This window comes from Lithobates pipiens, unplaced genomic scaffold, assembly GCF_037356315.1.
Source record: "Lithobates pipiens isolate NorthernLeopardFrog02 unplaced genomic scaffold, aLitPip1_a1.2 Scaffold_30, whole genome shotgun sequence".
In the NCBI taxonomy this organism is placed as follows: Eukaryota; Metazoa; Chordata; class Amphibia; order Anura; family Ranidae; genus Lithobates; species Lithobates pipiens.
The window spans coordinates 58,774,623-58,798,841 of record NW_027507791.1 but is presented as its reverse complement, the minus strand read 5'-3'; the positions used below and the strand labels follow the sequence as shown (position 1 = coordinate 58,798,841).

Sequence of the window (24,219 nt, the reverse complement as noted above, 5' to 3'; positions counted from 1 at the left end):
ACCCTAGCATAGGGAAAATCTTTTCAGTGAAAGGGAATTTAAAAAGACACACCGCCATTCACTAAAATTAGAAGCGAAGCGGTTTAACCTTAATCTGTGTAGAGGGTTCTTTACTGTCAGAGCGGTAAGGATGTGGAATTCTCTTCCACAAACAGTGGTATCAGCAGGGAGCAGGGAGCATTGATAACTTCAAAAAACTATTAGATGGCTACTTCAATGACCACAACTTACAGGGGTATACAATGTACTATTAACATAAAAGCACACACAGGTTGGACTGGATGGACTTGTGTCTTTTTTCAACGTCACCAACTATGTAACCACCACACTCGACGTGCAGATCCTAATGCGCATACGCCCAGTCCAGCCGGCGCTGCTCCCTGAGGACACACAAACCCACACAGGGGGGAAGAAAGCGAAGACGTCAAACAGTTGTCATGACATTACGTTTCGGAAGCATGGCCACCTTCCTCAGGTCAAAATTCCAGAATAATTTGTCTAGCTTTCAGAATTGAAGGGGGATTTCCGCACCTATTTATGCATGAATGCGCAAAATACTGACCAGTAGTGCAGATTTAGAATCTTAAGCATTTCCATGCATACTCGTCTTTATGTATTTAAACACATCTAAATGCAAGCATTTTACTAATCATGTACACATGAAATTTTGTGCCAGAAAAATCATGCCAATGTGACCAGTAAAATTACTACAGCTGTGTGCATATAATGTAAGGTCTCGTGAAAAGGTGCAAAGAGCAGTGAGTTATAGTTACTCAAAGTAACCAAATAGAAATACATTTTAACCCTATAAAAAAATCCATTTTAATCCTATAAAAAATGTATTCAAGCAGGATCTACCTTTAATATAGTAACTACCTACCTTTTCTCCTGCTTGATCTGCTGACCGTCACTCTAATCCTGAGAAATGGGTTGGTAAGGGTGAAATTTCAATTTGTGCAGAGGCTTGACATGGTCTTTTGTGTTGCAGCGCACTGCAGCGGAGAGTGTGTGCACGGCCGATGCGTGGCACCCAATCAATGCCAGTGTGAGCCGGGCTGGCGAGGAGAAGACTGCTCCAGTGGTAAGTAATTGTATAATTACCCTCATACTGTATATGCTTAATGTATAATAAACACAAAAAGAATTCCCATTCTAGGAAATATGGCAACTTATAAACATGAATAGTTTTGTTGCAAAAGTTGATATAACTACAGGCAACTTCTACAAATTCTGCCTTGTTTTTTCCCAACACTGTAAGAAAATGTAGTTATTACTGATGGAAACAAATTTAATTAAAACCTATAAACCCAAATATTACTAATTACAGTAGTGTCAGAAGCTTTATATACTATATTACCAGACCTACACGCACATGAACTTTAATTAATTTAAGGGCATCCCAGTCTTAGTCCGTAGGGCTCAATATTTAGTTGTCTCACCCTTGGGCAGGCCAGTTAAGTTTCTCCACCCCAAACTCGCTCATCCATGTCTTTATGGACCTTGCTTTGTGCAATGGTCTAAATCTTTGTTGGAGGGGAGATTATGGTGTGGAGTTGTTTTTCAGCAGTTGGACTTGCCCCCTTAGTTCCAGTGAAGGGAACTCTTAAGGCGTCAGCACACCAAGACATTTTGGACCATTTCATGCTCACAGCTTTGTGGGAACAAAGTCCTGACATCAACCCAATAGAACACCTTTGGGATGAATTCGAGGGCAGACTGCCAGCCAGGCCTTCTCGCCCAACATAAGTGCGTGACCTCAAAAATGCACTTCTGGAAGAATGGTCAAAAATCCTATAAACACACACCTAAACCTTGCGGACAGCCTTCTCGGAAGAGTAAAGGATGTTTCTAGCTGCAAAGGGTGGGCCAGCTCAATTTTGAACCCTACGGACTAAGATTGGGATGCCATTAAAGTTCATGTGCGTGTAAAGGCAGGCCTCCCAATACTTTTGCTAATATAGTGTACATTGCTATTGGTTGAATGGTGCTGGGAGAAGACAGAGGGAGGGTTTGAACCTGTGACTAGGACAGGCATCTCTCTGAATATTCCCAGGCACAGTTCTCCCCCGGGAATGACTCTTCACGTCAAGATTGTTTTAGATCAGTAAATAAATATGTTCTCAGAATATCACTTAAGCCCATTCTGCAACAGCCACATCATCTGATATCCCAGTATATGGTAAATAAAATCAGTAACGGCATGAGTCTTAACTAAACAAACATGACTTGAATATTATTACAGACGAATGCAATTGAAATGAGTATTTCCTTAACTTCTGTAATCATGAACGGTTCGAGGAAAAAGGCAATGCATGTCCTATGCTTAATAAAATACAATACTGCCCATAGAGGTATTAGCCCTTGTACACACGGTTGGAAATTCCGACCACAAAATCTGTCAGATTTTTTCCGACGGATTTTGTCCGAAACTGGTGTTGCATACACACGGTCGGACAAAGTTGTCGGAAAATCCGATCATTCGGAACCTGATGACATTTGTTTGTTATGACTGGGCCTACGTTCAAGCTAGTAGCCAATAGCTTTGGTCTAGGAATTTGATCTGAGCATGCGTGGCACTTTGTCCGATTGGAATTCTCTACAAACGACAAAGTCCGATCGGATCATGTTGTCGAAAGATTTTGTTGGTCAGACATTCCGACGGAAAAAAATCCAATGGAGCCCACACACGGTCGGATTATCCGACAACACGGTCCGATCTGACATTTTCCGTCGGAGTGTCCGACCGTGTGTACGGGGACTAAAACAGGAAAAATCAAATGATCCTGTCAAGTGACTGCCAATTACTTATAAAGCCAAAATTAGGCAGGCCATACATTATGCAGTTTTCTTTGTCCAGCTAACTTGAAATGTCATATGTGTGAGTGTCAGTGTGTCCAGGTGGTGATTAAAGCCCTCAACTCTTTGTTTGTGTGTTTTTGAAGCTTTTTTAAAAATTCTTTCCATTTTGTCTTTTCTCTTGCACTTTTTCAAAAGCAATCTGAGCTGGTGTTCTTTTATGTAAAGACTCCCTGAAACCGCACATCCGTGTTGTCCATATACTGGGTGTATGAATGGCAACCTCAGCCTCAGTGCCGGGACAAGGTCATCCAGTGTCCAGGGCAAAGATGACAAACTGTGCCCCCCCCCCTTTCCCTTAGGGTTAGGGTCAGGGTGCCCCATGCCCCTGCAATAAACCATTGCGCCAGGGGCAGCCGTCCCTCCTGCCCACCCCTTGTCCCGGCCCTGCTCAGCCTAGACCAGTGATGGTGAACCTTGGCACCCCAGATGTTTTGGAACTACATTTCCCATGATGCTCATGCACCCTGCAGTGTAGTTGAGCATTATGGGAAATGCAGTTCCAAAACATCTGGGGTGCCAAGGTTCACCATTACTGGCCTAGACTCTAACCAGGCCATGGATGTGCGGCTTCAGGGAGTCTTTTCTTTATTGCCAGTGATTGTAGCAGCTGAAACAAGCTCCTTCCCATTCCGGCACTCCCAGTGGTGGATAATTAAGATCCATACTCTGTTTCAGTGAGCTTGAGTGGCACACAAAGCAGTCCAGGTTCTTTTTTGTAAAATCGGCTTCTTTTTTTTTCCGCCTAATTTTTCTTGCTGGTCATAATTTGTTTTACGATTTTTTTTTTGTCTTGGTTTGTCTTTTTTTTTTTGATCTCTCTTCTCTCAGCAGTATACTTATTTCTTTCCTATATAGATACTTTTACTTATGGACTTACAGGGGAGATTTACTAAAACTGGAACACTCAGAATCTGGTGCAGCTCTTCATAGAAACCAATCAGCTTACAGGTTTTAATGTCACAAGGTAATTGAACAAGCTGAAGTTAGAAGCTGATTGGTTACTATGCACAGCTGCACCAGAGTGCTCCAGTTTAGTTTTAGTAAATCTACCACACAGAGTCTGGGGCAAAGCTCCTACCCTTGCCCACCAGTGGCCCAGCTTCATTTTTAGGTATCAATATAAAGAAAAAACAAAAACTCCTGCGCTTGAGAGATAGCCGTGCGGTAGATCGGAAAGAATGGAATGAAATAGCCTTCACTAATCAAACCACCACATCAGCTGTGCTGTCACTCATAACAGGTCAGGGGGAACCCATAAGAAACTCTAAAAAGGAAAAAAAGAACAGAGGGCGCACCACCCTTGCACATTACCTTCACAAAACTTTAATGTATAAAGGATAAAAATTCATACTCACAAACGAGTAATGAGTCAAGCATATTGTGTAAAGTCCATCAATTGCATCATCCAGCAGGATTAGCTGGCCAGTAACAATGGTGGGATTGATGTATAGTTCAAAAGCAGCTGGCACATTTTGAGGGTGTCTCCTCTTCTTCAGAGTTATTTTCTAGGTTTTCTTGCTCTCACAACTCCCCTTCCTGCTCTGCAGAAGAGCAGTACCCTGTATGTATAGCAACATTGTGTTTCTGAGAATACAAAAGAAAGGTATCGATCCAACGCACCTCTTTATCCTACCCGGTTCTGTGCTGTGCATACCAGGTGCACACTGAAGGGAGCTCAGCTCTGCTCCATCGTACTCCCACCAAGTCAGAACAGGATCACACTTTGCTGCCATCACAAAACTTTTTTTGACCATCACAGTCATGCAAAGATTCCTCATCTGCATATTGTCCCATGGTACCGCATTTCACCCAATGCGGGCTTAATCATGGAGATTGACTCTTTGGGGCTAATTTACTAAAACTGGTGCACACAGAACCTGGTGCAGCTGTGCATGGTAACCAATCCACTTTAGCTTGTTCAATTATGGTTTGATAATAAAACCAGGAAGTTGATTGATTACTATACACATCTGCACCAGATTTTGTGTGCAACAGTTTTAGTAAATCTCCCCCTTTGTGTGTCTTTGCTGGCCGAATAAAGTTTTATCTCCCCCTTTGTTGACATCACAGGGCGACCATGTTTTCGGCTTGGTGAGATAGTTTTTTTGTGAACACGTTTTTGGCTATGTCAATACCACACAGTAGGTGCATTTTTGGTTATTTTGGGGGGCAGCAATCAAAGCTATTGTTGCGGATAGGGGGTCAGCTAAAGGTAGTTGGCCTAGAGGAGAAAAGTCTAACTCTGGTTCTGTTTGGGGTAAATGTCTGCAATTAAAAGAAATTATGTAAAAGTAGCATTGGGAAAAAAAGTTTTTTTCACTTTTCCAAGAAAAGCCTAAAAATAAAAATGTGTATTGAAATGTGCAGCCAAATTAAAGCTTGATCTGTGGCAGAAAAAAAAAGATGTATACTATGTTCCCTTACGATACAAAAAAAAGTTATGAGTTGTAGAATTGAGGCTATTCCATTGAGAAATAAATGTTCCAGCACTTATGGTGAAAAAGGGAACAAAAGGGCTCTTGCATACAGTGCTGGGACAAGATCTTTGGGCATGCACCATAAGTATGGAGCAAGTCGTAATTTGGTTAAACCAATGTGTTTTAGGATGAGAATGTTTTTGAAACACAGCCAGGTTTCCATTAACATTATTGTAACAAAACATTGTGTTCTTCCATCTGGGAACTAAAGTCGTTTGTAACTCATTAAAAGTTCAAATTGTTATCTTTGATGAGTCCCTCATAAAAAATAATGATGTTTCTGGTAAAAGCGTTTTATTTTTCTTCATTCGGTGATGCAAAAATGAACAAATATAAATTGATGTTGTTTGTATGCTAATAGTAGGGAGGGTGAATGAGTTCATAAAAAACAATTGGGGTTCATTGGTTAAGGGCTAATAAAGTGCACAAATTGTGTAAAAATGTTTGTAAAAAGGCCACACTCTACCAATGTAATCTGCAGGACTGAGTCTGTGTTATAAGCTGGGGTAATGCAGAAGAGATAGAAGAGACGTTTCTCCTCAATTGCTTTTCTACATATGCCTTGTCCTGGCCTTGGCTGGGAAAAGTCAAGCACATGTACTGGCAATCCATTTATCCCTGCAGTATCATTGGTAGATCAGCATAAAAAAGTACTCAATTTTCATACTAAAAGTGAACAGCACTATACTGCTGACATCCTTCTCTATTTCTTTTCTCCATGCCTACCTACAGTAGGGAAAATAATTATTTGATCCCATGCAGATTTTGTAAGTTTTCCCACTTACAAAAAATGAAGAGTCAACAATTTTTATCATAGGTGTATTTTAAATGATAGTGACATAATATCAACCAAAAATCTTGAAAAAACACATAAAACAAATGCTATAAATTAAGTCGCCGTTGAGTGAGTAAACTAAGTATTTGATCCCCAAGCAAAACATGACTTAGTACTTAGTGGAGAAAACCTTGTTGGCAGGCACAGAGGTAAGACGTTTCTTGTAGTTGGTGACCAAGTTTGCACACATCTCTGGAGGGATTTTGGTCCACTTACTTTTACAGATCTTCTCTAAATCCTTAAAGTGGTTGTAAACCCTTAGGCCGCGTACACACGGGCGGACTGTCCGCCCAACTAGGTTCGTCAAACAGTTTGACAAACAGTCCGTTCAAAATTAGCATGAACGGACTTGACCACACACGACGAACGAACAGTCCGCTGAAAACTTGCGCGATGACGTGAACGGCACGTACGACGGGACGAGAAATTCGACGTCCAATACACTGCAATGCAACCTTCGCCGTGTAAATTCTTTCTGAGCATGCGCGAGACTTAGTTTGTCGAACAAGCCTACACACGAGCGGACTGTCCGCTCAAACCAAGTTTCAGCGGACAGTCTTACGGAAATTCCGAAAAACTTTGTTCGTCAGACTGTCCGCTGAAACTGTCCGCTGAAGCCCACACACGAGCGGACTGTCCGCTGAAACACTGTTCAGCGGACAAAGTTGGGCGAACAGTCCGCCCGTGTGTACGCGGCCTTACAACCAACTTTGACTTACAGGTAAGCCTAGATTAAGGCTTACCTATAGGTCCAAGAAATATCTCCTAAACCTATACGGTTTAGGAGATATTTACCCAAGACAGCCACCGCTGTCTACGGCGCATGCGTAGTGGATCGAAGGCGCATTGGGGCAGGCCGCAGATTGCGGCGATATTCTCGCGAGTGTCGGGTCCCGCGCGCATGCGCAGGAGTGACGTCATCGCGGCTCTGGCGAATCACAGCGCCGGAGCCGCGAGACCCGGAAGTTGCTCCGGGATCCATGGCAGCGGCGAAGAGGAAGATGGAGGACTGCTTCGGGGGCTTCGTTCTCAGGTAAGTTATTCATAATGAGCTAGTATACTATGCATACTAGCTCATTATGCCTTTGCCTTACAGGGTGTCCTTTTAAAAAAAAAAAAAAAAGTTGCCTTTACTTCCTCTTTAAGGTTCTTTGACTGTCTCTTGACAACTTGAAATTTCAGCTCCCTCTATACATTTTCTATAGGATTAAGGTCTGGACACTAACTAGACCACTCCATGACCTTAATGTGCTTCTTCTTGAGCCACTCCTTTGTTGCCTTGGTGGTATGTTTTGGGTCAATGTCATGCTGGAAGACCCATCCACGACCCATCTTCAGTGTTCTGGCAGAGGGAAATGGGTCCTCATCCAAAGTTGGCCTGTACATCAGAGAAACAGCCACAAAGCATGAAGTTACCACCTCAGTGCTTGACTGCAGGGTTAGGGCCGGTTCACACAGCGAGCCGCGGCGAGGCGTCTCCGACTTACCTCGCCGCGACTTGCGGGGAGCTCAGCGGCGACTTGCAGAGGACTTCTGCATAGAAGTCAATGCAAGTCGCCCCCGAAGTCGCCCCGAAGTAGTACAGGAACCTTTTTTCTGAGTCGGAGCGACTCGAGTCGCTCCTCTCAGAACGGTTCCATAGTACTGAATGGGGGCGACTTGCGGGAGCGAGGCGAGGCGAGCCGTGTCGCCTCGCCTCGCGTCGCAGTGTGAACCGGCCCTTAGTGTTCTTAGAGTCATAATCAGAATTTTTCTTCCTCCAAACCCACAAGTCAAGTTTATTGCCAAAGAGCTCAATTTTGGTCTCATCTGACCACATCGCTTTCTCTCAATCCTTCTCTGAATCATTTAGATGTTCATTGGCCTGACTGTACATGTGCCTTCTTGAGGAAAGTCACTTGCTTGACGAAGGGGGTCCTGCGAAGCTCCAAAACTTTGCCATATGTCAACCGTGTGACCATGTGAATACAGCTTTGGATCTTTCTGAGGAATCCTTGGTGTTCTGATGACGTTTCTACCCTTTTCTTGAGGATGGGTACTCGCGTGTTTGGAAGAAGAAAAATGCTGACTATGACCTCAGAACACCATCACTACAGTCAAGCACAGAGGTGTAAACAATGTGGTTTGGGGCGGTTTTTCTGCTAAAGGAACAGACCGAATTTTGCCACATTGAGGGGCCAATGGATGGGGCAATGTATAGTAAAATCTTGGATGAGAAACTTCTTTTCTCAACCAGATAACTGAAGATGGGTAGTGGATGTATTTTTCAGCATGACAAGGACCAAAGACATACCGCCAAGGCAACAAAGGAGTGGCTCAAGAAGAAGCTCATTAAGGTCATGAAATGGCCTAGCCAGTCTTCAGACCTTAATCCTATAGAAAAGGGAGCTGAAACTTCGAGTTGCCAAGTGACAACTAAGATTTAGAGAAGATCTGTAAAAAAGAGTGGACCAAAATCCCTCCTGAGATGTGTGCTAACGTGGTCACTAACTATAGGAAACGTCTTACCTCTATGATTGCCAACAAGGGTTTCTCCACCAAGTCAAGTACTTGGTCATGTTTTGCTTGGGGAGCAAATAATTATGTTACTCACTGAACTGCAACTCAATTTATAACATTTATATCATGTGTTTTGTTCTGCATTTTTGGTTGATATTCTATCTCTATCATTTGAAATACACCTATGATAACAATTATAGACCCTTCATTTCTTTGTAAGGCCGCGTACACACGGGCGGATTGTCTGTCCAACTTAGTCCGCTGAACCGTGTTTCAGCGGACAATCCGCTCGTGTGTGGGCTTCAGCGGACTTTTTCAGCGGACAATCTGACGAACAAAGTCTTACGGAATTTCCGTAAAGCCTCATACACACGGTCGGACTTTGTACAAACTTTTCCGTGGACTTTTGTACAAAGGGCGTGGTCCACAAGTTTGTATTGCATACACACGGTCGGACTTTTTGACAACAAACACGAACGTAATGACGTCACAACGTACTGACGCCGCTTCAAAAGAGGACGTTCAATGACTCCAGCGCCACCTTTGGTGAACTTCTGTATTGTAGTCTGATCTTTTGCATTAGTTCTGAGCATGCGTGTTTGTACCTTGTACAAAAGTCCGATGCTTTTGCGTACACACGGTCAGACTTTGCTCCATCGGACTTTTGTTGCCAGAAAGTTTGTCCGTTCGCACAGCCAACAAAGGTCCGATGAAAACAGAAAAAGTTTGTCCGATGGAGCGTACACACAGTCGGATGTTGCTCCAAAACAGCTAATTTGCATGTTTGTTGTCAAAAAGTCCGACCGTGTGTACGGGCCTTAAGACAGTCCGTTCAAACTTGGTTTTGTCCGTCCAAACTTGGTTTTGTCCGTCCAAACTTGGTTTCAGCGGACAGTCCGCTCGTGTGTAGGCAAGTTGGACGGACTAAGTATGGCGCATGCTCAGAAAGGATTTACACGGCCGAAGGTTGCATTGCAGTGTATAGGACATCGTTTTTCTAGTCCCGTCGTACGTGCTGTACAAGTCATCGCACACGCTTTCAGTGGACTGTCTGCTCATCGTGTGTGGTCAAGTCCGTTCATGCAAATTTTGAACGGACTGTCTGTCGGATTGTCTGACGAACTTAGTTGGGCAGACAATCCGCCCGTGTGTACGCGGCCTCAGTGGGCAAACTTATAAAATATGCAGGGATCACATAATTATTTTCCACACTGTATGTATTTCTTCCTCCCTCCCATCATTTTAAGGAGCAGGGATTCTCAATGCGTGCTTGGTGACAAATGTGCATTATATGAAAAAATGTGCACAAAAAGGCCTTTTGTTTCTGTATCTTGTGAGCTGGTGACCATCTGTGCTCTCTGTCTATGGTGAGCTCTTATCAGTCAACATTGTTCCCAGGTTGCACTTTGGACTATATAACACCCCCCCCCCATGTTATAGAGAGGGAGGGGACTATGTCCTTTAGTCCTAACACACTTCCCAGTTCCAAGGGTGACAACCCTGCCCCTCCATAGATACAGTAGAGTGAGTGAGCGTGGTAACTCTACAACAGGAAATGTGTTACTGCCAGGATCCCTGGGTAAAAATAAAATAAACAAAAACCTAAAAAAGAAAACGAATGTAGCCAATACATCTAAGGATTGGTAAACTGCTATATATTACATATTTGTTGTTGGGTCTAGATATAGTACATTAAATGTATGCTTAATGGTTCAGTCCCCCAAAAGCTGTTTTCCCTTGAGACATATTTTGAAAAATTCTTTGGAAGACTATGGATCATAATAAATGTAGCTCACAGACCCCTGACAGGTCCCACAGCCAGACACAGTTTCCCAGTATTTCTCTATACAAGAACCAGGCTGGAGGTGTCTTTTTGAGATTTTTTTGCTTGAAGAACTTGGTTAGGGTGCAGGGTAAGCCTTGGGATGCTCCATATTTAGTGCAAATGTAATGGAGGACACTCTCTGACTATGGCTGTCTCTTTTATGGGTGAAACCCCTCTTGAGGCTAGTGATGTGTGAACTATGGCTCAGGGGACTCCAATGCAAGAGCAAATCTGAGCCAGCAAGTCTGGGGCAGTCTCTTCAAGAGTTAACAAGGACAGTCCCTGGAATCTGCTTCAGGCTTGTACTCACTGTGTCCTGGGTGCTTGAATGGTTTCCCCGCAGTACCAGACAGCTTCTGTACTGTGTTCCTCTAGATCAGGCTCTCTGCAAACTGATCCCAGGTACTGTGGGCATGGGTCCTCCAGCTCCTTTAGCTGGGACCCTGGATAGCCTTCTCTAAACTTCAGCTAAGTGACCCAGAGGGCCACAGCCCTCAGGCTGGGTCTTCTGCCACAGGGCAAGGGCCCTGCTGTCCTAGGCCCTAGCCAATTCATACACACCTCAACCCCCTACTGGTCACTCTTCCTACCAAAAATTGTCTGAGGCTGTATAAATATGCTAGTTGAGAGTCTATCTCTTCCAACCCACTAAATTCTGGAACTCAACTGGGGGAAGCAAATAGAACCTGCAACCCACAGAGCCTAGAACAGTCAAAGGCATGAAACTTCCCTCCACTGGCTACAGAGGAGCCAAAAACTAAATTTGTCTCAATACTACAAGCAACCTAATTAGCATGGTGCTGCAATTACAATTCAGCTGCTTCAGCAATTTGCTGTAATCTTTTATATTTCCAGCTTGTGACCCGCATCTGTGGGGACCCAGATGTAACTATTCCTGTCATTGCCTAAACAATGGGATTTGTGATGCCATTTCGGGGTCCTGCATCTGCCCTCCGGGATACAAGGAACCCTTCTGTGAGAAGCCCTGTGAACCAGGCACCTACGGAGCAAACTGTTTACTGGACTGCCAGTGTAAGAATGGAGCCAGCTGTGACCCTCATAATGGAACCTGTGTTTGTCCAGAAGGGTACACCGGTCCTTAGTAAGTATGCTCACATTTTTTAGTTGTGATTTTAAGTTCTTAACTTGACATGTACAATATACTTTAGCAAATATACAGTATATCTGCATTATGTCTCAGTTCCTGTTTCTTAAGATCTTTCACCACCACATTCTATGTTCCCACCTTACTGAAGAAATATAAAAAAAATGTTTAAAACAAGAAAAATAATAGACTTTCCTATCTATTTACTAATACTAGCAGCATGAGGATTAAAAATACTCAGTGTTGACTGAGAGAGTTTATTTCCAATTCAACCACGCCAATATACATCGGCAGAATGGCACTCCTGAGCAAACTGATGTACCCATACATCAGTCCGAAAAAGCAGGATAGCGGGCACGCGCGCTACACGCAGGCTCAATGTCCGCCGGCGGCCTGTGATCATGGCGAGGAGAGGCAAAATGAGGAACTGTCTATGTAAACAAGGCATCTCCCTGTTGTGCCTAATAAAATGACCGAGATCTTCTGTTCCCTGTCATCGGGAACATCGATCTCTGTCATGTCCGTGGTAGCCCATCCCCCCTACAGTTAGAACACGCTGGTCCCAAAATAGTGTCAAAAGTGTCCGATCTGTCCGGCGCAATGTCGCAGTCCTGATAAAAATCGCAGATCACCGCCTTTACTAATTAAAAAAATGAATAATAAAAATGCCATAAATCTATCCCCTATTTTGTAGACACTATAACTTTTGCGCAAACCAATCAATATACACTTATTGCAATTTTTTTTAACCAAAAATATGTAGAAGAATACATAACGCCCTAAACTGAGGAAAAAAAAAATGTTTTATATATATATATTTTTGGGGGATGTTTATTATAGCAAAAAGTAAAAAAACATTGTTTTGTTTTTTGTTTTTTAAATTGTCGCTCTTTTTTTGTTTATAGCACAAAAAATAAAAACCACAGAGATGATCAAATACCACCAAAAGAAAGCTCTATTTGTGGGGTAAAATACGTAAATTTTGTTTGGGTGCAAGGTCGCATGACCGCGCAATTGACAGTTAAAGTGACGCAGTGCCATATCGCAAAAAGTGCTCTGGTCAGGATGGGGTTCAATTCTTCCGGGGCTGAAGTGGTTAAACATGGTGAACAATAGGCTTTTTTTTGTTTCTTTCGTTTTTATTAAAGAAAGGCATACAACATACAGTTCCATAGAGCTTAAGGGTCCAAAGACAATTCTTATACTTTTGAAAACGGTAATACATGTTACAATAGGTATTCACATCAGCATTCCCATTAAAGACCTCTATTAATATCAAATGACCCGAACAATAGGCTTTTAACAGACAGGCTAATCAGTCCCCAGAAAACAGATCTGAAAAGCTCACCGGTTGGCTCAAAAAGAGAAATGTTAATATTTATGACAACCTTTCTCAACCTTTGCAACACAGAGGAACCCTTGAAATAGTTCTCTGGTCTTGAGAAACCCCTTCTAAAAATTCGAAATTTACAACTCATGATACATTAGTGGGATGGTCATTGAGAGAAATGGTCCTTACACTTGTGGTCATTGGGAAGATTTACCTCCTTACAGATAGCTAAAAAGAAAAAGTGGGAACTTATCTGAGAGGCAGAAATTGCCCAATGCTGAAGGAACCCCTAGCAACCTCTGGAACCCTGGTTGAGAATCACTGATTTATGATATCATATATCTCTGTCCAAAGAAATACATATTTCAATTATTTTATTTTTTTTAATTTTGGCTCAATATAAAGTAAAAAATATACAAACCACAATACATTCACTTTGGTTGGTTTTGTAACAACTGTGGCAATTGGGCAAAACTAAGAATTCAAGTGGGATTATCCCACCACTGTAGCCCTTGGGAAAGTTGGCACGATAGAAACCACAGAGGCCACAAAACAGAGATACAGTATATATAAAATATAACTCAAGTAGAGTTGGCCATTAAAATTAAACATGTGTCTTTGTCTCCTTTAGTTGTGAGATCAGATGTACGGAGGTTCAATCATCCACGTTTCAATGCCCAGAAAACTGCCCCTGCCAGAGTGGAGGCATCTGTGACCAGATCAATGGAGAGTGCACCTGTCCACCAGGATGGAAGGTAAGAACTTCAGATCATCGTCCCTTTAAAATTACTAATTTGTTTTTTTTTACATGGTGCCACGACCCCCCTCAAGCACCCTTAGAAAATGCGAAGGTGAAAAATACACATGGAACAGAATTATGACATATTTTTTACAACAGGTACAGGTAGTCGCATAACAAAACATACAGCAGTAGCAATGTGAGTATGGGCCCTGCCAACACAGGCTTAACATATATATGTATACTGTGAAGGCATTATAATACGGACCGAATATATTGTATAAGGGGCATTTATAAGGAATTCACACTAAACCACAAAGTGTAGGTAAAAAAATGTTCAGGCCTTCAATTGCTAAGGCCGCGTACACACGCACGGACTGTTTGCCCAACCTTGTTCGTCAAACAGTTTCGGCAAACAGTCCGCTCAAAATTTGCATGAGCGGACTTGCCCACACACGAGCGGACTGTTTGACGAACAAGGTTGGGCAAACAGTTCGCTCAACTTATGAAATGAACGGACTCGCCCACGTAAGGCGGAGGCAAATCCGCCCATTTCGAGCGCGTGTACAGGTAGGCGGGGCCCGCGAGGGAGACGTCGCGGGCTCCGCCGCCTGGAATGGGCTTAAAGGGGAACCCCAACGCCGAAAAAAATCGGCGTGGGGGTTCCCCCAAAGTCCACACCAGACCCTTGTCCGAGCACGCTACCCGGCCGGCCAGGAAAGGGGGGCGAGCGAGCGCGCCCCCCCTCCTGAGCCGTACCAGGCCGCGTGCCCTCAACATGGGGGGGTGCCTTGGGGAAGGGGGGCCGCGCGGCCCCCCCACCCCAAAGCACCTTGTCCCCATGTTGATGAGGACAAGGGCCTCTTCCCGACAACCCTGGCCGTTGGTTGTCGGGGTCTGCGGGCGGGGGGCTTATCGGAATCCGGGAGCCCCCTTTAAGAAGGGGGCCCCCGGATACCGGCCCCCCACCCTATGTGAATGAGTATGGGGTACAATGTACCCCTACCCATTCACCTGTGAAATAAAGTACAAAAAAAAACACAACACAGGGAAAAAATATTTTATTGCACAGCTCCGGGGGTCTTCCGTCTTCGGGGGTCTTCTCGCCGGACTCCTCCGCTATCTGTGTGTAGCTCTTTTACTAGCGGAGGAGTCCGGCTTTCTTCCTCCCCGCCGCCGGCCTCTTCTCCCGACTTCGGGGGTCTTGTCCCCCTCTTCGGTTCTTCTGCCGGGCCACCGCGCCTTCTTGTAGCTCTTTTACAGGCGGTGGCCCGGTCTTCTGTCGCCGCTGCCTTCCGTTCTTCTGTCGCCGCCTTCGGTTCTTCTGCCGGGCCACCGCGCCTTCTTGTAGCTCTTTTACAGGCGGTGGCCCGGTCTTCTGTCGCCGCTGTCGCCGCTGTCGTCGCCGCCGCCGCCGCCTTCCGTTCTTGTTCTTCTTCTTGTTCTTCTTCTTCTTCTCCTGGAGATGTTGACTCGACGAGCTCTCCGGCCGGAATGCCAGAGCCGCGCTGTGCGGTCACTTATATAGTGACAATGGGGCGGTGTCACATGGTATATGTCACATGGGTTGGTCACATGGGTTGATGTCACATGGGGACTATGACATCGTAAGGGGGCGGGGTCACCATGTGACCAACCCATGTGACATATACCATGTGACACCGCCCCATTGTCACTATATAAGTGGCAGCGGAGCGTGTCCCTGGCATTCCGGCCGGAGAGCTCGTCGAGTCAACATCTCCAGGAGAAGAAGAAGAAGAACAAGAAGAAGAACAAGAACGGAAGGCGGCGGCGGCGACGACAGCGGCGACAGAAGACCGGGCCACCGCCTGTAAAAGAGCTACAAGAAGGCGCGGTGGCCCGGCAGAAGAACCGAAGAGGGGGACAAGACCCCCGAAGTCGGGAGAAGAGGCCGGCGGCGGGGAGGAAGAAAGCCGGACTCCTCCGCTAGCAAAAGAGCTACACACACATAGCGGAGGAGTCCGGCGAGAAGACCCCCGAAGACGGAAGACCCCCCCGGAGCTGTGCAATAAAATATTTTTTCCCTGTGTTGTGTTTTTTTTTGTACTTTATTTCACAGGTGAATGGGTAGGGGTACATTGTACCCCATACTCATTCACATAGGGTGGGGGGCCGGTATCCGGGGGCCCCCTTCTTAAAGGGGGCTCCCGGATTCCGATAAGCCCCCCGCCCGCAGACCCCGACAACCAACGGCCAGGGTTGTCGGGAAGAGGCCCTTGTCCTCATCAACATGGGGACAAGGTGCTTTGGGGTGGGGGGGCCGCGCGGCCCCCCTTCCCCAAGGCACCCCCCCATGTTGAGGGCACGCGGCCTGGTACGGCTCAGGAGGGGGGGCGCGCTCGCTCGCCCCCCTTTCCTGGCCGGCCGGGTAGCGTGCTCGGACAAGGGTCTGGTGTGGACTTTGGGGGAACCCCCACACCGATTTTTTTCGGCGTTGGGGTTCCCCTTTAAGCCCATTCCAGGCGGCGGAGCCCGCGACGTCTCCTTCGCGGGCCCCGCCTACCTGTACACGCGCTCGAAATGGGCGGAATTTCCGAGCGGGAACAGTCCGCTCATTTCGAAAGTACAGCGGACAAGCCCACACACGGGCGGACTGTTCGCTCAAACACAGTTTCAGCGGACAGTTTTTCGGAATTTCCGAAAGACTTTGTCCGTCCAACTGTCCGCTGAAACTGTCCGCTGAAAGCCCACACACGGGCGGACTGTCCGCCCAAACACTGTTCAGCGGACAAGGTTGGGCGAACAGTCCGCCCGTGTGTACGCGGCCTTACAGCAACAAAATACAAAAAATTGGGAAAACTAACAGCAACTAAATACAAGAAATTGGGAAAACTTGAAAAATGAATTCCCAATTTCTTGTATTTTGTTGCTGTTAGCAATTGAAGGATTTCCTGAGTGTTTTTAAATGCCAGTAAGGCACTGTCTGCACATGTCCAGTTGTCCTCTATTCTTGGCACTGTGCCAAAAATCAGAGCTACTAGAGGCCGATCAGCTGACAGCCTAAAAAATTTACTGCTGCATAGGGGCTCTGGGTTTCAGAAAAATGGGGGCCTCCAACAAGAAGAAACAGGAGCACTGTATTGATCCAGTCCTGATCTATTAGTAGGGTTGCCACCTGTCCAGAATTCACCCAGATAGTCCAGGTTTTGGACCATGTGTCCGGGTTTCAGACTGTATGAAACCCAGACACATTTATTCACACTAAACTGTGGCTAACTGTCCCAGGCAGGAGGAACACTCTACTACCCCTCCCATTCTGCGGGATCTCTGCCCCTTCACAGAGTTTGGCAATCTGTTGATTTGTCACACAGAGCACTAATCAGAAGTGGCCAGATCCTCTGGCCCCCTCCCCCTAAAACTGGATTCACACCTATGCAGTTTTAATGCTTTTTGCATTTTGCAAATTTGCACTACAGTCCATGTAACATGGTGTCCTATGGAACACGTTCTGTAGTGCAAATCTGCAAAATGCAAAAAGCACTAAAACTGCATAGGTGTGAATCCAGCCTAAGGAGGGAGGAAATTCCTCCATCCACATAATTTGTGTGATAAGAGGAATCAGTTATTTTGCATTCAGTCCACAAATCATATGTATTGGAAGAGTTTTAGTTTTGAATTATTGTTCTGAGGTTTATACATGTCTGTGAGAGACTTACTTATGGCTCAGCATTGTAAGCATATTTTATGGGTACAAGAATGTTCAGGATGGCTTGCAGAAAAGGTGACATCCCTAACTAGAAGCCTGTGTGAAAAGGTGACTACACAAGAGCACAATCGAGACAGAGACAGAGCATTGTCACCTGTAACAGGAAGCGTCTGAGCAAGAAATTTCACATTATTAATATTGCAAATTGCTACTGAAATCACATGAACACCTTAAAACGTATATGAGATTTTGACGAATAGTGTTACAAATACTTTAATGGAAAGCCTACCTGATAAAGGTTGATACATTATGTTTCTGTTTTCTGTTCTTTTGTATTTATTTTTAAATTTTTAGCAACTTAAAGCGGAGTTCCACCGAAAAAAATAAATAAAATAAAAGTCAGCAGCTACAATTACTGCAGCTGCTGACTTTTAAAACAAGGACACTTACCTGTCCAGGGTGCCCATGATGTCCTCCCCCGAAGCCGACCCGTCCCTCGGGTCCTAGGTGTAGACACCGGCATCTTCAGTAAGGCAATCAGGAAGTGAAGCCTTGCGGCTTCACTTCCTGGTTCCCTACTGAGCATGCGTGAGTCGCACTGCATGTCCTGACTGGTCCCGGCTGTCTTCTGGGACCTGTGTGTCTCCCAAAACACACAGGGGGGGCATAGGAAGGGCATAGATCGCTGCGGATTCTGCTGTGATCTATCGCCAGAAGTGGGAGCCAATACCTCTATAAGAGAGGTATCTGCTCCACCCTCCCCCCTGAAAGGTGGCAAATGTGACATTGGAGGGGGGGGGGGGATCCAGACAGCAGAAGTTCCATTTTTGGGTGGAACTGCGCTTTAAAGAGGAATGTTTCCTCTACCTAGCAAATGTTTGCATTACCTGGTAGTGGTTCTTGTATGTAAATAAAATTAATTGGTCATGGAGTGTTGTCCTCCTTCCAGCAGAATGTTCTTCTTTGTGGCTGTGCTTGCATGACAGCATCTAGACCATGTATGTACAGACATGCTGCAGATCTCTGATAGATCCATAAGACCAGGAAGAGCCATTTGGACCCCCTGCACATTTGTAGCACCACTGCACAGCTCTGTCATGTTTGCCATGTCCTGTAGAACCCGCAGTGTGTCTGAGAATGTGTGAGAGCATGCTGTATATGCCATGCTTATCTAGGCACGGATGCAGAGAGTTAGGTATATAAACCAAAAATATATTAAAAACAAAGAATAAAATCCTGATTAAAGTCAGTGGAGTGAAATTTATATTTATTGGTGAAGGACCATGTCATGGGGTCTTTAACTGCTTAAGGACTGCCCCATGTACATATACTGCGGCGGGGCGGCCCGTAAGCGCAAAATCACATACAGTACCTGTATGTGATTTTTTTTGTTCAGCTCTGGGGCGCGTGCCACCAGAGCCTCACTTCCGCTGTGATTGGATTTTTCTGAGGTGAGACAGAACAGTGGTCTGTCTATGTAAACAAGGCAGATCACCATTCTGCCAGAAGGGAAAATGGAGATCTTGTGTTTCTGCTAAGCAGAAACACAGATCTCTGTTTTCCTTTAGTTAGTTAGAAAGCATCCCCTAGGGACACACTTAACCTTTTGATCGCCCCTGATGTTAACCCCTTCCCTGCCAGTGTCATTAGTACAGTGACAGTGTAAATTATTTAGCACTGATCATTGTAATAAAGTTACTGGTCCCCAAAAAGTATCAAAAGTGTCAGTTATGCCGTGTATACACGATTGAACTTTTCCGTCAGACTCATTACGACGGTCTTCTTGACAGACTTTCGGCGGACTTCCGACTGACTTTCTGAACGAACGGACTTGGCCACACACAATCACAACAAAGTCCGACAGATTTGACTGTGATGACGTATGACCGGACTAGGATAAGGAAGTTCATAGCCAGTAGCCAATAGCTGCCCTAGTGTCGGTTTTCGTCCATCAGACTAGCATACAGACAAATGGATTTTCGACTGGACTCAAGTCTGTTGGAAAGATTTGAAACATGTTCTAAATCTAAAGTCTGTCTGATTTTTCGACAGCAAAGGTCCGATGAAGCCCACACACGGTCAAATTGTCTGACGGATTCGTTCCGTCGGACCTTTGCTGTCAAAAAAAGTCTGGCCGTGTGTACACAGCATTAGGTGTGCGATTTGTCCTGATCTCCGCCATTACTAGTAAAAAATAAAAAATTCCATAAAAACTAGACCATAGTTTGTAGACGCTATAACTGCAAAATAATCAATATATGCTTTTTGGGATTTTCTTTACCAAAAATATATAGCAGAATACATATTGACCAAAATTAAAGAAGAAATTAAATGTTTTAACATTTTTTTAATGGGTATGTTTTATAGCAGAAAGTAAAAATATTGTTTTTTTTTTTTTTAAATTGTCAGTCTTTTTTTGCTTATAGCACAAAAAAACAAAACACAGAGGTAATCAAATACCACCAAAAGAAAGTTTCATTTGTGGGGAAAAAGGGGACATCAACTTTATTTGGGTATAGAGTCGCACGACCACGCAATTGTCAGTTAAACCAACGCAGTGCCGTATCACAAAAAATGGTTAGGAAGGTGGTAAAATTCACTGAAGTGGTTAAATTCATCTTAAATGATTTAAAACAAACATTCATCAATTCACCATATACCGGTAATACATAATGAGTATTTAGAATGTTTAGGATCTCATGCATTTCTCCTGTCTCTGTAGGGTCCAATATGCTCCATCCCGTGCCCACCTGGATACTATGGTTCTGGCTGCGAGCATGAATGCAACTGTCATAATCATGGTCAATGTGACCCAGAAAGTGGGCAGTGCCAATGCGCTCTAGGTTACACAGGAGACCGGTAAGCTGACACGTTAAAGAGCAATGTATGTGTGAATGCCATGACAGCTCATCTACGTACCCTGATTTATTTATTTTTTTACATCCAATCTATATATCTATAGCAATACTGCCAATATAATATCGGAAGCTAGATTATGAGAAACAAGTGATGATGTTATCCTCTGATCTTGATCCTCTTTATTTTCCAATCGGGATGCTGGGGGCGGGTCAGTGACCAAATAGTATTGCTCAGCTGCATTAGAGAAAATCAAGGTCACCAGCCTTTCTAACTGGCTGAGATGTCTGGATCATAAGACTAGCACAACAGAACTGTGTACGTTTTGTAAGACAAAAGAATTAACATACAGTTGTGCTCAAAAGTTTGCATACCCTGGCAGAAATTGTGAAATGTCGGCATTAATATTGAAAATATGACTGATCATGCCAAATAAAAACCTGTCTTTTATTTAAGGACAGCAATCACATGAACCCATTTATCATCACATAGTTTTTTTGGATCCTTTTTAAATCATAATGATAGCAGAAATCACCCAAATAACCTTGATCAAAAGTTTACATACCCTGGAATGTTTGGCTTTGGTACAGACACAGAAGGTGGCACACACAGGTTAAAAAAGGCAATTAAAGGTTAATTTCCCACATTTGTGGCTTTTTAAATCACAATTAGTGTCTGCATATAAACAGTCAATGAGTTTGTTAGCTCTCACATGGATGCACTAAGCAAGTTAGGCCGCGTACACACGCGCGGACTGTTCGCCCAACTTTGTCCGCTGAACAGTGTTTGGGCGGACAGTCCGCTCGTGTGTGGGCTTTCAGCGGACAGTTTCAGCGGACAGTTTGACGGACAAGGTTTTTCGGAAATTCCGTAAAACTGTCCGCTGAAACCTTGTTTCAGCGAACAGTCCGCTCGTGTGTAGGCTTGTTCGTCAAACAAAGTTGCGCGCATGCTCAGAAAGGATTTTCACGCCGAAAGTTATAATGCAGTGTATAGGACGTCGTATTTTTCGTCCAGTCGTACGTGCCGTTCACGTCATCGCGCACGGTTTCAGCAAACTGTTCGTTCGTCGTGTGTGGCCATGTCCGTCCATGCTAATTTTGAGCGGACTGTTTGCCGAAACTGTTGGACGGACAAAGTTGGGCGAACAGTCCGCCCGTGTGTACGCGGCCTGAGACACTGAGCCATGAGGAGGTATAAAAGAACAGTCAAAAGACCTGCGTAACAAGGTAATGAAACTTTACAAAGATGGAAAAGGATATAAAAAGATATCAAAAGCCTTGAATATGCCAGTCAGTATTGTTCAATCACTTAATAAGAAGTGGACAATTTGGGAAACTCTTGATACCAAGCCAAGGTCAGGTAGATCAAGAAAGATTTCAGCCACAACTGCCACAGGAATTGTTCGGGATACAAAGAAAAACCCACAGGTAACCTCAGGAGAAATACAGGCTGCTCTGGAAAAAGATGGTGTGGTTGTTTTGAAGGAGCACAATACAATGATACTAGAACAAAAAAGAGCTGCATGGTCAAGTTGCCAGAAAGAAGCCTTTAATGCACAAGTGCCACAAAAAAAGCCTGGTTACAATATGCCCAACAACACCTTGACGTACCTCAATGGCTTTTTTGTGGCATTGGCGCAGTAAAGGCTTCCTTCTGGCAGCTCAACCATGCAGCTCTTTTTTGTTCAAGTATCATTGAATTGTGCTCCTTAAAAACAACCACACCCTCTTTTTTGAGAGCAGCCTGTATTTCTCTTGAGGTTACCTGTGGGTTTTTCTTTGTATCCTGAGCAATTCTTCCGCCAGTTGTGGCTGCAATCTTTCTTGGTCTACCTGACCTTGGCTTGGTATCAAAAGACCCCCTAATTTTTTCACTTCTTAATCAGTGATTAAACAATACTGACTGGCATATTCAAGGCTTTGGATATCTTTTTTCCATCTTCGTACAGTATTATTACCTAGTTACACAGGTCTTTTGACTGTTCTTTTCTTCCTCCTCATGGCTCAGTGTCCAGCCTGCTTAGTGCATCCATGTGAGAGCTAACAAACTCATTGACTATTTACACACAGACACTAATTGTGCTTTAAGAAGCCACAAATGCGGGAAATTAACCTTTAATTGCCATTTTAACCTGTGTGTGCCACCTTCTGTGTCTGTACCAAGGCCAAACATTCCAGGGTATGTCAACTTTTGATCAGGGCCATTTGGGTGATTTCTTTTATTATTATGATTTAAAAAGGATCCAAAAAACAATGTGATAATAAATGGCTTCATGTGATTGCTATCCTTAAATAAAAGTTAGTTTTTTTGGCATGATCAGTCCTATTTTCAATATTAATGCCAAAATGTCACAATTTCTGCCAGGGTATGCAAACTTTTGAGCACGACTGTATCTAGTATATTATAGCTGTAGTATATTTTTTCTAGTGTTCAGCTATGAAGTTTATTTCCAGTTCAGGAAATCCCCCAAATTCCCCCTCCCCCCCCCCCACCCCCTGCCTGCCCACCAAATTGCCTCATTTAACCACTTTCAGACCGGACCAATTTGCTGGTCAAAGACCAGACCACTTTTTGCGATTCGGCACTGCGTCGCTTTAACTGACAATTGCGCGGTCGTGCGACGTGGCTCCCAAACAAAATTGACGTCCTTTTTTTCCCACAAATAGAGCTTTCTTTTGGTGGTATTTGATCACCCCTGCGGTTTTTATTTTTTGCGCTATAAACAAAAATAGAGCGACAATTTTGAAAAAAACGCATTATTTTTTACTTTTTGTTATAATAAATATCCCCCAAAAATATATAAAAAAACATTTTTTTCCCTCAATTTAGGCCGATACGTATTCTTCTACATATTTTTGGTAAAAAAATCGCAATAAGCGATTATTGATTGGTTTGCGCAAAAGTTATAGCGTTTACAAAATAGGGATAGTTTTATAGCATTTTTATTAATAATTTTTTATTATTTTTTTTTTTACTAGTAATGGCGGCGATCTGCGATTTTTATTGTGACTGCGACATTGTCGGGGACCCATCGGACATTTTTGACACATTTTTGGGAGCATTGTCATTTATACAGTAATCACTGCTATATAAATGCAGTGATTCCTGTGTAAATGACACTGGCAGTGAAAGGGTTAACCAGTGGGTGGCAGTGTAGGGGTTAAGTGTTCCTAGGGGTGTGTTACTAACTGTGGGGGGGTTGGGCTTTCATTTAGTGTACACTGATCTCTGCTCCAATCACATGGAGCAGAGATCAGCTTCACTAGTTGCTAGGCAGAATGGAAAAATGTTGTTTACACAGCATTTCCTCCATTCGGCCGCTCCGTGAGACGATCGCGGGGATGCCCGCGGCGATCGAGTCTGCGGGTCCCGCGACCGGACTCACGGGGGTCCCGACCAGCGCGGGAGCGCGCCGCCGGCGGCGCGCTCCCGATGGCAGGACGGCATCGAATATTGGATGTATCTGTACGCCAATATGCCTGCCCGTGCCATTCTGCCGCCGTATATCGTCGTGCGCTGGTCGGGAAGTGGTTAATTGTCGTTCAATGGGGGAAAAAAAAATCTTACGTTGGTGTTCAGTGAGAAGAATGATCCTTACAGTGTTGGACATGGGAAAGAATTCTGCTTATATTGGTGGTCAATGGGAGGAATCCCTCCTTACAGTTAGCTAAAGGATCATTGGGGTCCGTAGTTACTTATCTGAGAGGTTTAAATTGATCATTTCCCAAGGAACCCCTAACATCTGCCAGAGGAACCTTAGTTGAAAAGGTATGCTATAGTATAGAGTGTCAGTTTAGAAGCATTTTTTTTACTTGTAATGCTTCCTTTGCAAGGATGATGTCAAATTCTTTGTACAATCCATTTTTAAGTCAAATAAACATAGTTTAGTGAAAATATCTATGAAATTCAATCTACAATGTGAAAATTAGTATCATGTTTGGTGCCAAAATCTCACTCGGAAAAAATGACAAGCACAAAGTTTAAAGGCCAACAGCTGTGCTACATCCTACTGGCTTGTACATTG

The 24,219-nt window shown here is 44.2% G+C and overlaps 1 protein-coding gene across 2 annotated transcripts in view; it reads left to right on the top strand.

Moving 5' to 3' along the window:
• LOC143942888 (uncharacterized) overlaps window positions 1-24,219 on the top strand; it is a 199,022-nt gene that overhangs the window by 119,319 nt on the left and 55,484 nt on the right. For both annotated transcript variants that reach the window (XM_077464294.1, XM_077464293.1), the window contains exons 5-8: window positions 989-1,081; window positions 11,351-11,597; window positions 13,562-13,685; window positions 20,059-20,195. In XM_077464294.1, the coding sequence (XP_077320420.1) occupies window positions 989-1,081; window positions 11,351-11,597; window positions 13,562-13,685; window positions 20,059-20,195 (601 nt within the window). The remainder of the gene's footprint in view (window positions 1-988; window positions 1,082-11,350; window positions 11,598-13,561; window positions 13,686-20,058; window positions 20,196-24,219) is intronic.